We start from the raw sequence: 14,259 nt of genomic DNA, 5'->3' as shown, positions 1-14,259 counted from the left end.
AATTATTTACAATAATACATTTCTGTCTGAAATGGTATATTCACATATTTACAAGTATTTACATGACAATAATTTAAAACATAGCTATTAGGCTGGCAAAGACAATTTCTCTGAAAGTATTCGCTCCAAAATGTGAAGAGGCTGTTGGTTTAGGTCTTAAGACCCATGAGTCCTCGTGTTAATGTGCTTTTAATCCATCAAAGTGAAGATTCCTTCAGTCTCAGGTGAATCACATTTTACAATGAAACTTCTTTTGTGCATCGTAAGCTGCAAATGCCATAAAACTGTTGAGATTAGTAATTCTACAAACAATAATGTAACTCTGCTGCAGTAGCTCATAGTCTCTGAATTACGGTATTAAATGAAAAAGGTGAAGTCAAAATTGACTCGTTAAACTGCCTTTTCTTAATATAAGAAACACAAACATATTTACAGGTGGACGCACATACAGTCCATGTGCATTGGAAAACAATTAATGAATGAAACGGATGGATGCGTCATTTTCAATACAACATAAGAGCAGTCAATTCACTACAAAATCAACTGGTTTTGAATATGATTCTATGTTTAAAGAAATATTCTAAAACTGAAATGAAAACGTGTCAATGCACGTAAATGTAAATTTAAACTGAAGTTAAATTAAACTGAAACAAATCAAAAATGATAACTTTATACGGCTGTGTTGAAAATGTCCATCCAGCACGACTCCCTTCTTAATGACTTAATGACTTCTTGATGACCAAAAGCATTGATTTGGTGATTTGCATATCACAAGACGTCTCGGTTAAAACTAAGTTACATTTTGTTAAAAAGTAAAGGGAACGTATGGACATTATTTCAACAGCAACTGCCCTTACAGGATACATATCTATTATAAACGGTGTGGAGGGTCTGTACATGTTCAAATATAGTTACTAAAATAATGGTTATATAGAACCTAAATAACTACAAAACATTCACTTTTTAACCAAACTTTGCCTGGTTTTAACCAAAACGTCTCCAACCTAAATATGTCAGCTGTTTGACATTGGTTTAAGTACTTCTTCTTTGTCTCAGGCTCACACAGAAGAATCAAGGTTTCTACCATGAAAAAGCTGAAGTTTCATTTATGAAATACGTTTCAGGACAGACTGATTCCAGACAGACAACAGAACTTCAATCCCTCCGAACTGCTTCAAGAGCAGCACACAGAGCTCTTTGGTGACATTTGCATAAGAAATACTTTTGATCCCTTGACACCAAAATCATCCATGTGTTCTCGGTTAGCTTTGTAATGCTAATATTTTAGCATTTAGCAACGGCATCAGCTTCATGAACAGCTTGTTGCGCATGCTAGCTGTTAAGATATTTTACACTCAGAAAAGTTACTAGTAACTAGTTACGATACTTTCAGCAACTCAATTGTTGCAATTTGTATTAGTACAAAAAAAATAACAATTCAGTTGTTTTAATAATAATCACTAATCTCCCAGAGATTCCAGAAGGACTTGTGAGGTAAAGTTTTAGCATTAAAGCTAAATGTTCAGTACACCAGCCAGGATCACATCGATGACTTTGATGTCCTATTTCTCAGTAATTTAAAACTTAAAGTACTACTTTATAGAGGTGTTCTGATACCATTTTTTCTCTTCCTGATACCAGTTCCGATACCTGGACTTGCATATTGGCCGACATCAAGTACAAGTCACTGCTGTGAAAATATTTCCTTCAAATAACTGGAATAATTCAAGTTTCTCTCTAAAAAACTAAATGATAACGATAGAATTTGCCTTCATCCAATGCAAATTTTTGCTGAATAGAGCTTGAACGCATCATAATGTTGTTCAATGCAAACTCAGTTAACGTTAGCTGTTAGCTCCGTTATTTAGCCAAGCAGGACCTTGCTGCCCACCGGCTGCTAACAGCTAACGGCTAATGTTAACTAGCTATCGGCAGGTTTTAGGTTTCGGGTAGTTGAGTAGTCCTGTTTAGGGTAAATGAGCTGATAAATAATATTATAACGTTATATTTGATTTCGTCGATACCCAATCAAGCAGTTACTCTATTTAAACATCATCAATCCAAAAATGAACGACCAATCTTTGAGTGGCGAGAAGGTCAGCGACGTCTACATCAGAGAGCTCAAAGTGTTAAGTGCACGTTAGCATCAGCTGCTACCAATCTGTTGTCTCAAAGAAACTGGGGCCTGTTTGCTCATTTGCCAAAAAAAAAATAGTGTGATTCCAGTTATCACCCAAATGTTTCCTCCGTCCTAGAAACTCCTGAAGAACTGCAGGGAGAGTTCGTAGGTCAGGAACATGGTGGCGCTCATCGGGAAGCCTCGGACGGCGTTGACCGACGCTCCGCGGAAGAACACCTGAACACAAGAACGTTCCGTTTAGTTTTTATTTTCTGATTATGGGGGACTTAACCGATATGAACCCAGAATCAAATCCCTGTCCAATTCATTGATGTTCAGCAAGTTAAAAATAAGTCAAACTCAAAGATCCAGTTGGTCTGTAAGCACATTTTTTAGCTGAGAAGGCAGAAGACATTAAGTCCTCCTCAATGTTCACAACCTGTAGATACAAAATGTAAATCTGTTTAAAACTCGTTTCTTCTCTGGAGAAAATAATCTTGTTCACGTCACATCAAATGCAGTTGAAACTTTAACGCATATATCAATATTTCATCAAATTCATAAGTGCATAACATCTGCAGTAGTTGGAGCTATAGCTCGATATGTTGTATACATTTCATATTTCATGCTGTTAATCTTATTTTAGAGTCGTATCCAGAGGCTTTAGTTACTTGTACTTATTTTCAACTTGTTTTTTCTCTCCATCAGTGTTTTGTGTCGTTCATCGTCTTGATTGTTTTTCTTGCCGACTGCTACTTGAAGACGTTTGTCCAGTAATAACCCGACCCATTTATCTGTGACCATGAGGTCCGGTCCACCAGCGACCTCCCGTTATTGATCACACCTAACTGTTTACCAAAAAACAGAGTTTGTTGACGCGTCTCCATGTCGGACGTCTGGATAGTTTGTCTACATTCTGCCACCTCACTGGAAGCTGCAGAAGACGTGTTGTTGACTTTAGGCCGGGCGGCCATGTTGCAACTGTTGACCTGATGTGACTTCCACTGACCACTAACCTATATTTCTATGTTTTCTCTAGTAAATAAAACTATCTGATGAATAAATACTCAGATCAGTCACTAGTTAGTTCTTCATTCTGCATGTGTAGATGTGATGTCGTGTTGTAACCTGATCTTAACTTCACTACACTTCAGGGGATTCAAGTTCTGATAACTCTGCTTGAGTCTCATCTGGGTTACAGTTTCACCTCCCGATGATCAAACCATCTGTTGCATTTACAGCAGCCAGTACAGAACGCCGGGCTGGGTAACGGTGATAACATCTGAGGACATTCATGCAATCATGGATGGACGATTACAATTAAAACAATAAATGAATTAAGGGGCTGGAACTACTCCGTACAACACGAGGATGCTGTTGAAACCAAGTCATGGTTGGTATATTATATCAGCACTACAGTAGATATACTGTAAAATGTTCAATAAAACTAACATAATCTCATCAGGTATTTTTGCAAAACTACATTTCTCTCATCTGCTTGGAGGCAGATGAGAGAAATGTAGTCAGTCGAGTCTTGAAGCATCACTTTAATTCGTAGAGGATGGACGAAAAGACGAGTCACGCTCGAGAAAATGTTGCATCCACTGTGTGAAACACGGCCTCTTCTGGTTTTATTTCCTCAAACTTCCCCAATAAAAACACTGCTGATACCATGCAGAGGAAAACCAGTGTCTTTTAAAATGCAAACCCTCTTTCAGCACCATGAGGTGACCGCTCACCTGTGCTCCCTCTGTCTTGTAGCTGTGGAGGATGCAGTGGAGGATCCCTTTGTACTTCCTCTGCAGATGAGCGTCGGCCTGCAATCGGCTCTTCACCACATCGGCTGGCGTCGCTGTGACCCAGGAAATAGACCCTGAATGAGAGAAAAGTCAACTTTTAGCTGCTGCTGTTAGACGCGAAGGGAGGCACGAACATATGTAATGCAGAAAGTCAGATTATAAAGCATCGAACAAGGAAAAGTACAAAGTGTTAACGTTCCAGCAAACAGACACGGACATTATGCAAAGCTTGTATTATATGCAGATAGAGAGAGTTTGCTTTTTCATATTGAGGGTTTAAAAGACTATATCTGCACTCAGAGTTCACATACAGTATCTATCCATCCATCCATCTATCATCCATCTATCATCCATCCATCCATCCATCCATCCATCCATCCATCCATCTATCATCCATCCATCCATCCATCCATCCATCCATCCATCCATCCATCTATCATCCATCCATCCAAAAAACTACATCCTGTCAGATCGGACGGGGAATGATTAATTTAACGTAAAACCTAATAAAAACTATTAATTAATACGTTTTTAATGCACTGGTTAATTTTTGCAATTTTGGTCTATTTTTCTTCCATAACATGTTCATTCAGGCTAGTGGAACGAAAACATCCAAAATACACATTTAGTTATTTGTTTTACTACTTTTTCTATTTATGTCTGTAGATTTCTAGATTCTCCAAAAGTTACCATTACATAATGCCTCATTTACATATTTAAACACAACATTTTAGAAAACTTGTAACACAATAAATAATCCTCTTAATGTGAGTAATGAAGTGGTGAAGTTTCATGGTGATATCTATGAGTTCATGTTTTGACCCTATTCACCTGTAGTGTCTCCCCTTAAGTCATTTAATCATTCCGTGGTGAATTATAACAAACATCTTTTTACAAGTTATCTACAAAACAAGTAACGGATTAGTCAAGAACATAACCAGCAGGTGAATCGATAATGAAAATACTTAGAAGTTGCAGCGCTACTCACAAGATGCCAAACTAAATAAACTTTCTTCTGACAACAACTTGCTTTAAATATAGAAATTAATAATTTGTTAATCAGTAGTGTTGTTATAAAATAGCAGTTTATACTCTTCAGTTACAAAGTAGAACAGCTCAGCGGTCTGGTTGAGGATATTCTCTGTGTTGAATGCTTCAGTCCCATATAAACTGACGGCTTATATAACATCCACACCTCTCGGATTAATGACACGCAGATAATTTTAGCCGGTTTGCCAGCTAGCATCTGGAAGACGAAAACAACTCCCAGACCACAGTCTCACTTTTCAGAAGCGGAGGTTGCTGCCTGGACTGATCGGACAAGACATCTTGGGTTGTGGTTAACAACAGTTTTCTGACTTTTAATCGACAAAAGGATTCATCAAGAAAATAATTTGCAAAATACATAATTGTATCATGGAGACCCATCCAGGGCTGGAAGGACACTCCTATTGGAGTCAAATCTGACTTGTTCTCACAGACAGAATGAGTTTGAGACTGAAATGAATCAAGACTTCCGTCCCTTCAGTGTGAACTGACTGGCCACCAAATTCATCACCAACTTCCTGAGTTGTTGTGGGTTCATTGTATATTTTCTTCATTGTTTCTTTTCATTACAATCTTGCAAATCATGTGACTGTTGGTTTGACAAAACAAGAACTTAAAAACGTCACGTTTGAGTCTTTTCAGTCATTTTGTTTTTTGACTAAAAGATTAATTAAAAACACGTGTCAGCGTTATCGGTAATGTAAAATACTTGTCAGATGCAGCCCTGCCCCCGAGCTGCCATTAAATAGACCAAGAGAGTATTGTGGTGTCCACTGAGAAGCAGTGGGAGATCATTCCAAGATGGATTTAGTTTACAGCACACTGGTGGCTTCAGTTACTACATGATCCGGAGGAATCTGCTGCTGTGCTGCTTTCACTTGGTGACATGCCGACTCTGATTAGCTTTAGATAGCTAGAGCTAGAGCTAGAGCTAGAGCTAGAGCTAGAACTAGAGCTAGGGCTAGAGTTAGAGCTAGAGCTAGAACTAGAGCTAGAGTTAGAGCTAGAACTAGAGTTAGAGCTAGGGCTAGAACTAGAGCTAGGGCTAGAGCTAGGGCTAGAACTAGAGCTAGGGCTAGAACTAGGGCTAGAACTAGGGCTAGAGCTAGAACTAGAGCTAGAACTGGAGTTAGAGCTAGAACTAGAGCTAGGGCTAGAGCTAGAGCTAGGGCTAGAACTAGGGCTAGAACTAGGGCTAGAGCTAGAGCTAGAACTGGAGTTAGAGCTAGAACTAGAGCTAGGGCTAGAGCTAGAGCTAGGGCTAGAACTAGGGCTAGAACTAGAGTTAGAGCTAGAACTAGGGCTAGAACTAGGGCTAGAGCTAGAACTAGAGTTAGAGCTACAGCTAGGTATGTATGTAGAGATAGCTAGATCAAGTATTTTTCACTATCAATAAGTCTGCCACATGTTTTTTTTCAATGAATCTTTCAGTCTATGAAATGTCCAAAAAGTGAATTACTGAAAAGACACCATTTTTCACAATTAAAGCCCAACGTGATGTTTTTAAGTTCTTGTATTGTCCAACATAAAGTCACGTGGTTTGCAAGATATTATTAAAAATAAGTGAAAATAGAATTATGAAAGTATGACCAAAATACACGATGAACCCACAAGAACTCTTTGGTGGCCAGTCAGTGCACACTGAAGGGTTATTTTCTCTATGATTTAATCTGCTGATTATTTTCTTGATTGATCATTTCGTCGATTAAAAGTCAGAAAACTGGGAAAAATGGTCGTTATAGTAACCATAACCCGAGATGTCGCCTTTAAATGTCTTGTTTTGTAGACGGATGGATGGATGGATGGATGGATAGACAGATAGACAGATTGATAAGCTCCAAACATACTCTGTTTTCATACCAAATTGCGTGGAAGCTTAAATCAGACACACTCATTTTCCCCCACACTCCTCTATTTGCATTAAAAATACACAAAAACTCCCCCAACACATTCAAATCAACACTGACTGACATACCACTCTGAGGAACATGTCAAACATGCTGCACTAGGGTTTTTCAGATGCTTCAGAAGCCAAAACTCTTGTTTTGTTTGGAACATACATTTGGCTAAAAACACAACCGGCTTCAGTTGCCAACCCAAAAGCAGAGCAGCAGCACTTTTAAGGCCTTTGTAAGTCGGTGTGGATTGAATGCAACTTTCTCCCCATTTGGTCATTCAATGCAGTGAGACTCAATCTTGAGTAACCAATGACAGCTCCACAAATACTATTCAGTCGTTTCCTCATGCTGCACCACACTAATTACTCACCAAACCTCCTAATAAACGCAGCTCTGGTGAGGTTAAAAAGCTGGACATTGTCCGTGACGTTTACCTGCCAGTCCTCCAGCCAGCCAGATGGAACCGGGGTGAAGGCTTGACGTGCCGTCGGGCTTCAGCAGGTTGCAGAAGATGGTGTACGGGATGAAGTAGAGCGTGTACCCGGGAACGTCCCTCAGGATCATGGCGCCGGCGCCCCTGTACAGGCCCTGCAGGCCCTCGGTCTGCAGGATGCTGCTGATGCAGTGGACGGGGCCTCGGTAGAGTCTCTGGGTGGGATTGTCGATGGAGCGCAGAGGGATGTTGGTGCCATTCGGTACGTTGCCGGCGAGGTTTAAGTTCTCTGTGGAGACGGAATACAATGTGATTAACCAGCGATTAGTTGTTTCCTGCGACTGAAACCGGTCCATTTTCTAAGGATTGTTGAAAATCAGTAGAAACTGGCGACTCTTGAAAGAACCGCTTTTATTTGTAGTTACTGACTATTTTTGGTGAATGTTCTAAACATTAGCAGACATATTGTACTTTGGTGTTTCTTTCTCCACACTGCGATAGAAAAACTTGATGAGTTTGCAAAGAGATTGTCTGACTCATTACCTTCATGTCTGACTCTTTAGGAATCATTGACCTACTGTTCATTGGGATTGGGTTTACTGCTATTATAAGGACACATTCACTGTGTTCAGCTGTGACAAACCTTTTTATTGTAGATATAAAGAACAATCATTGCTCTTTACATGATCATGCACAAACTGTCAGGTTTATAAACAATTCAGAAACATTAATCACAGGAGAGTGAGCGGAAATGACTTTCAAAATGTTGCCTGAAGCTTTGTTGCACTTTGCACCATCATAAAAACAATCTGAATCTCCTAAAAGACGAGGCCGAAGCGTGAAGTCAACGAAACAAATGCGAGTCATCGCGTGAGGAGAGGTGTGAAGGGTGTGAGCTTGACAGACACCATAAACAAATAAAAGGATAGAAAGGTTTCATGTCCACCAAATCTTGTAATTAACCTTCTCTCACCTCAGTTTTATTGGTTTACTGGTAAACGGATCATTTGTGTCAGAGTTTGTCTTGTCAGAGTGGATGAATGTACGGATGTTAATCACTGCTGCAACAGTGTTGACTGAGAAGAGGAGGAAATGGAAGCAAGAGACTCATCTAAACTCTTGTCAATGACGCAACACTTCAGTTGCTTTCAGCGCTAACACTCCCGTTACATCTCAACTTGGCTCTTCAACTCCATTAAGCATTTAAACTTTCAGCTCAACAACCACTTCGATATCTTTGAGTACTTCCGTTTCAGCTGCCAGCATAGCCTCAAGCTCTAATACCAGTTCAACTTCTTTCAGCACTTCCATTTAAACACGTTGTCCAGTGCCTTCATTTCAACTGCCACTTCAATTTATAGTAGGCTAGCACTATAACTTCCCCTATCGTCATGTCAACTTCCTTTAGTGTCTCTTTAAGGGCAGGTTGCACACTGGCCAGACACATTCTAGTTCCTGCAATTCTATTCCACACAACAGATCTGTAGTCCTATTGTGTTGCTACATACGTAGCACAGGCTTCTGCGGCTAAGTTATGCTAGCACAATAAGCACTTGTGGCTATAGCATGGCCAGCATGCTAAGCTGCTAGCATAAGAGATTTCTGCTCATCATTGTCACATTTTCAATGAAGTAACCACTCAGTTCATTTATTTACACGTTCCATTCAAATCCATTGAAGTGCTTATATGTAACATCGACTGACCAAATGATAGTTAATGAGCTCAATCCTCTTCACCTGCTGGTTAGGGTTCAAACAGGAAGTGGAGTTGAGTTGTAGTGAGAGTTTGAGTATAGAGGGGGGGTTCATTGTTTCAAGGTAAAGTCTTTTTTTAAGTACCCTAAACTATCTATCGTGGTAATCTTTATGTGTTAGGGTGATTAGAAACATACTGCAGGAGCAGTTTGTTCTCCTCTTGTCTCCTCCACTCGCGTCTCCCGTGAGCGGGAACAAGACGCAGGGCGGGGAAGGGAATGGAGGAGGCACAACATCAGGAAGTAAGAAAGACTCCTTCCATTTCAGTCTTGCTTTTCTTGTTTCTTTTTTATTTATTTATTTAGGCAAACAAAACTGGACAAATTTGTTGGGACCAGCTGGGTCTGCACAGGTGTTGACGAGGTAATTGTGCCAGAATACTAGATAAAACCAAAAAACAACAACAACACCATCCTCATCTTGTTTTCAGCTGCAGAATGAATTCTGAAGGAAGGAACAAGTCCTCCTCCTGCTGCTCAAGGAGGAAAAACTCAAAGCCAAAAAAAACAGTAAACAGTGATTTACCTGCGAGAACCATCTGCGTCTGCATTTGCAGTCTGATCTTGACCAGATCCACCGGGGCTCCCAGGCCCACCGACACCAGGCCGGTCAGCATGCTGGCCACAGTCAGGTCCACCATACCGCAGGGGTGCCGCCCGTCCCCATAGCGATACTTGCTTATGAGTCTCTGCGTGTTGCTGAAGAAGCCGAACACCGCCGAGTTGTAGACGGTGATGCTGGCCAGCGGGAAAGACATGCCCTTAAAGAAGCCCATCACCTGAGAAACAGAGAGCAGCGAGGACACATTCATTCACGCGTCGTAGATCATGTTGGCCTGAGCCAACTCTGCTGACAAATGTGTTTTTATCTTTGCTGAGAGGAGGCTGGAGTTTAGGAGACAGAGATTCAGGCTTGTTACAACATGCTCAGGCTTCGTGGATCTGATATCCCTGAATTCCAGAGGACGGCTGAACTCATTTAACTTAACAGAAGTATTCCTGGACAGAGTCTGGAATTTCCGGGACAGAAATAGGTTACTGAGGAGCGGCTTTCTTTGAAGGAGATCAACCTCCAACAACAACAACATGGGTCTGTGGGCGACACACACATCCAGCAAACAACACAACTCAAACCAGCTTTTGAAAAATAATGAATAATATTTAATGTCTATAAAATGAACCCTGCAGGACTGATCCTGCTGACCCGTTCTCTCCATTGCTGTTTTCAATTTGACTTTCGTCTTTCAATAAAAATATTTAAAAAAGAAACAAGTTACTGCGACAAACGGAAAGAAGAATTACAAAACTCGTAATGCACGGTTGTGTGAATACGAGTAATATTCTGTGAAATTCTTGCTTCGCCCTCAAGAAAGTGTCACTGAAACTTACAGAGAATCTGCAAACTCAACTGTTTCCTGTAAGCTGAATAAAATGACTGTGATTAAACTGTTAACATCCACATTTCCTAACAAATGTATAAAAAAACTCGGCATATCGATGTACGAATCATAATGAACCGTACTGCTTCACAGCAGCTTGGTGTTTACCGTTTCCTTCCTGTAGATGGTGAGGACGCAGTGAAGACTGTTCTTGTAGCCTTTCCCCGCCTGGAGCCGCGTCTGCACCAGAGAAACCAAATCAGTTTAAACAAGAAAATACAAAAACACAGAAAACAACGGACAGACCAGGTTTCTGTAGTGAGCCTCGGCTCCGTTAAGTCTTTCCTCACAGATTATAGTTTTTCTGTCCAAACTTCTAAGATATCAATAATAATAAAGATCTACTCTCTGACTGGACAGCTCTTTACCCGAGCAGTAAGCAGTCAGATAAGAGGACAGGAATATATGCTCAAGTAATGCAAATAAATAACAGGAGGTTCTTCAAATAAAGAACTAAAAAAGAGCATCTGTAGCTGATCCACATCTGGACCAGCTGCTGTTTTTTATTCTCTTTTATAGAAGTGTAACCAGGAGAAGGTTGTAAAGAGCTGAGGGACGAGGTGGTCTTCATACCTTCACTGTGTCCAGCGGATGGCCCACGACCACGCTGGAGCCTCCTGCAGCCAGAGCCCGAAGAAAGACAGAGAAAGGAGAACAGAATGAGTGCTGAGGAGGAGGAGACACAGAGACACAGAGACATAGAGACACACAGACACAGAGACACAGAGACACAGAGACACAGAGACATAGAGACACAGAGACACACAGACACAGAGACACAGAGACACAGAGACACAGACACAGAGACACACAGACACAGAGACACAGAGACACAGAGACACAGAGACATAGAGACACAGAGACACACAGACACAGAGACACAGAGACACAGAGACACACAGACACAGAGACACAGAGACACATGCATCCGTGGAACTGCTGGTGAAAATGAAGAGCTGCTTTTAGCTGGAAAAGGAAATCATTGGATTTATTTCTGACACTTTTTATTCCCTCTAAAGATAAAAGCAACAAACTGAAACAGAATGTCATTCAAATGTTTTGGGCTTTTTGTTCGTGTTGCACGTAATGCTAATAAAGTTGACTTTGATTAAATAGAAAGAAAGAGAAAGAGAAAGAGAAAGAGAGAGGGAGGGAGGGAGGGAGGGAGGGAGAGGGATGTATAGAAACATATTTCATTCTCTGTTCCATTCCTCCATGTTGTAAAGAGACTTGTCAAGTTGGGCCCCCGTCACGGGGCCCCTGGGACAAAAACAAGCCTTTGTGCCCTTATTAACCCCTCGTTCTAACGGCGCTCTCATTGTGAGTGTTCCTCACACGAGCACACCGAGTACAAACCGGCTACGGCCGCTGTGTGTCGGCTGGACTTCAGATCCGTCTTTCAGAACTTTCCAAACCAAAGCAAACGGTTTGCCGGAGAGAAAACGAGCTTCATCTCAGAAGTGCTGCTGCAGCTTCCCAGCATGCAGTGCATGACTGGAGTTAACCCTCGCAGACATGTTTGTTAACATAGTCATGTTAACAGAGTCCAGCTTTGTTAACTTGAACTCATTTACTTGAATTCAGCAGCAGAAAACAAGAGAATGCAACATTTTAAAGACATTGAAATACGTTTCTAAAAACTTAAACCTTGTTTCCTGTAACGTCACAATAAATCAGTAAAACGTTCCTATAATATTCTCTCACAGGGACGAATAAGGTTTCTTAAAATGGATCTTATCACTTTAATCTCTTCTGGATTTATTGCTATATTCCTGTTTTGCAGGGCTCATCCATCAGTAACGATTTAGAGAAACCAATGAACTCTTTGCTAAATCCGTCCCACGAACACGGACCGGCCAATCACAGCGCAGCCTCGGACAGCTCTGACTTGAGTATTGGGAGCACTTTAATGCATTTAAACGGCTTGTCCAGTCGTTGCTTTTTACCTTTTGATGCCACAACATCTGCACACAGAAGGGCAGAGGTTTAACTTCTCCTTTCTATTCAATCACAGGACGTTACTTTAGAGTTTTTATGACACAACTCTTCTTCTTAGATTTGGAACATTCACAGCTCAAGGATTCATTTCTCTTGGTATGTGTTTAGTTTTGGTTTACATGGATGTTCAGTTTGAACTTTCTTTCATTTCTTCTGTACAAAGCAGATTTATTTTAGAGTCACTGCTTCTTTCTTCTCATATTTCATTCATCGTACATTAATTTTATATTTAAAACAGCTGCAGCTGTCTTGGATCTGGTCTCACTGTCAGCGGCCTACTTTTTAGTTTGAGCAACTAAAAACGATGCGTCCACAGCGCCCCTAGCGGCCGGGCCCGTCACAGCAGGTATCCCACTTGAAGAAGGCGTTTTTACAGTAGAATTGACACTTTGACATAATCAGTCCTGCGCGGCCCTGAACGCATCTGTGGACGTGATAACGCATTGAACTACTGGCTCTATCTCAGTTCAGAGTATAACACTGGGAGGTGAGCGTGTGTCGGGGAGGGATAACAGGGGGGGGGGAGATTCCTGTGCAGACCCTATTTAGTTTACACTGGATGTGTGTGTGTGTGTGTGTGTGTGTGTGTGTGTGTGTGTGGGGGGGGGGGGTTCCAAAATAACATCTTGTGCTTGTTTCTAAACCCTTTTTCCTCCATGCATGCACAGATGATGTAATCCTAACAAGCATGCATTATGAGAAGCGATTAAGTGCACGGACCCCCCACGCACCCACCCACACACACACACACACACACACACACACACACACACACCGGGGTAACAGAGGGTAATAAACGTGTCACTCACCGCCGATACATCCTGCGATGAAGTCCTCCAGCAGAAATCTCTTTGAGCTCTGCATCTTCAGATCAGAGGGCGTCCAAACTTCAGCCGACTGTCTCTCATCAGCCAGCGGCTTGAAGCTGGACGTGTTTACAGCCATTTATTGACAATGTAGCGAGCAGGTCTGTTTCTGAGAAAAGACAACAAGAGACCTTGTGTGTCTGTGTGTGTCTGTGTCTGTGTGTGTGTGTGTGTGTGAGCTGTGGCAAGAGAGCTACACAACTGTGTGGCCCCGAGAAAACCAATCAGAACAAGGTTCTGCGGGGTACAGCTTTCTTGGCCAATCAGGTGCGAGCTCCCCAGAGCCACACAGCCAATAGAGACTCCGTCATGGAAATGAGCCATGAGGTGGAGAGCTGAGCAGAAACACACAAGAAGCTGTTTCATGACATAATACAAACATTATATAAGAATCTTTCACCATACAACTAAACACTACACAATTAACCAAATGAATAGAAACATATTACATTTCATAATTAGGAATATAACTAACTTTGATGTGAGAGGAAAACAAACATACAAAAATAAGATATTCCAAAGACCAAACCTGATTCTATTTTATTAATATATATAATATATAACACCAGTATAAACAACTAATATATTAAAACAGCAACAAAAGAACAACATGAAGGTAAAACCTCCTCTGAGGCAGCTGAGAACAAAGGAAATGGTTTCCAGTTCTGCCCGTCTGTGTTTCTTAAGTTCAGCTTCATTATTAATACCTGTTATTATATTATATTATATATTATATACCTGGGTTATTGGTCCTAATTTAATGAACACAACCAACTCCAATCCTGAGGTCATTCACGGGCAGCGGCAGGATTCCTGATCGCTCATATAAAACACACACACACACACACACACACACACACACACACACACACACACACACACACACACACCAAAGCAAACCGAGTG

The 14,259-nt window shown here is 41.2% G+C and overlaps 1 protein-coding gene across 1 annotated transcript; it reads right to left on the bottom strand.

The window, feature by feature from the left end:
- Positions 1-39: 39 nt before the first annotated feature.
- On the bottom strand, positions 40-13,351 carry slc25a48 (solute carrier family 25 member 48; the record flags this gene model as incomplete). Its single annotated transcript, XM_079167464.1, has 7 exons — positions 40-2,356; positions 3,859-3,992; positions 7,298-7,585; positions 9,577-9,829; positions 10,598-10,669; positions 11,063-11,106; positions 13,297-13,351. The coding sequence occupies 7 exons, from the start codon at positions 13,349-13,351 to the stop codon at positions 2,252-2,254; spliced, it is 951 nt and encodes a 316-aa protein (XP_079023590.1). The 3' UTR covers positions 40-2,251.
- Positions 13,352-14,259: the final 908 nt, after the last annotated feature.

This window comes from Pholis gunnellus (genome assembly GCF_910591455.1).
Source record: "Pholis gunnellus genome assembly, chromosome: 10".
NCBI classification, from domain to species: Eukaryota; Metazoa; Chordata; class Actinopteri; order Perciformes; family Pholidae; genus Pholis; species Pholis gunnellus.
Note: the sequence above shows the minus strand (reverse complement) of the source record. Positions and strands in the feature narration are given on the sequence as shown.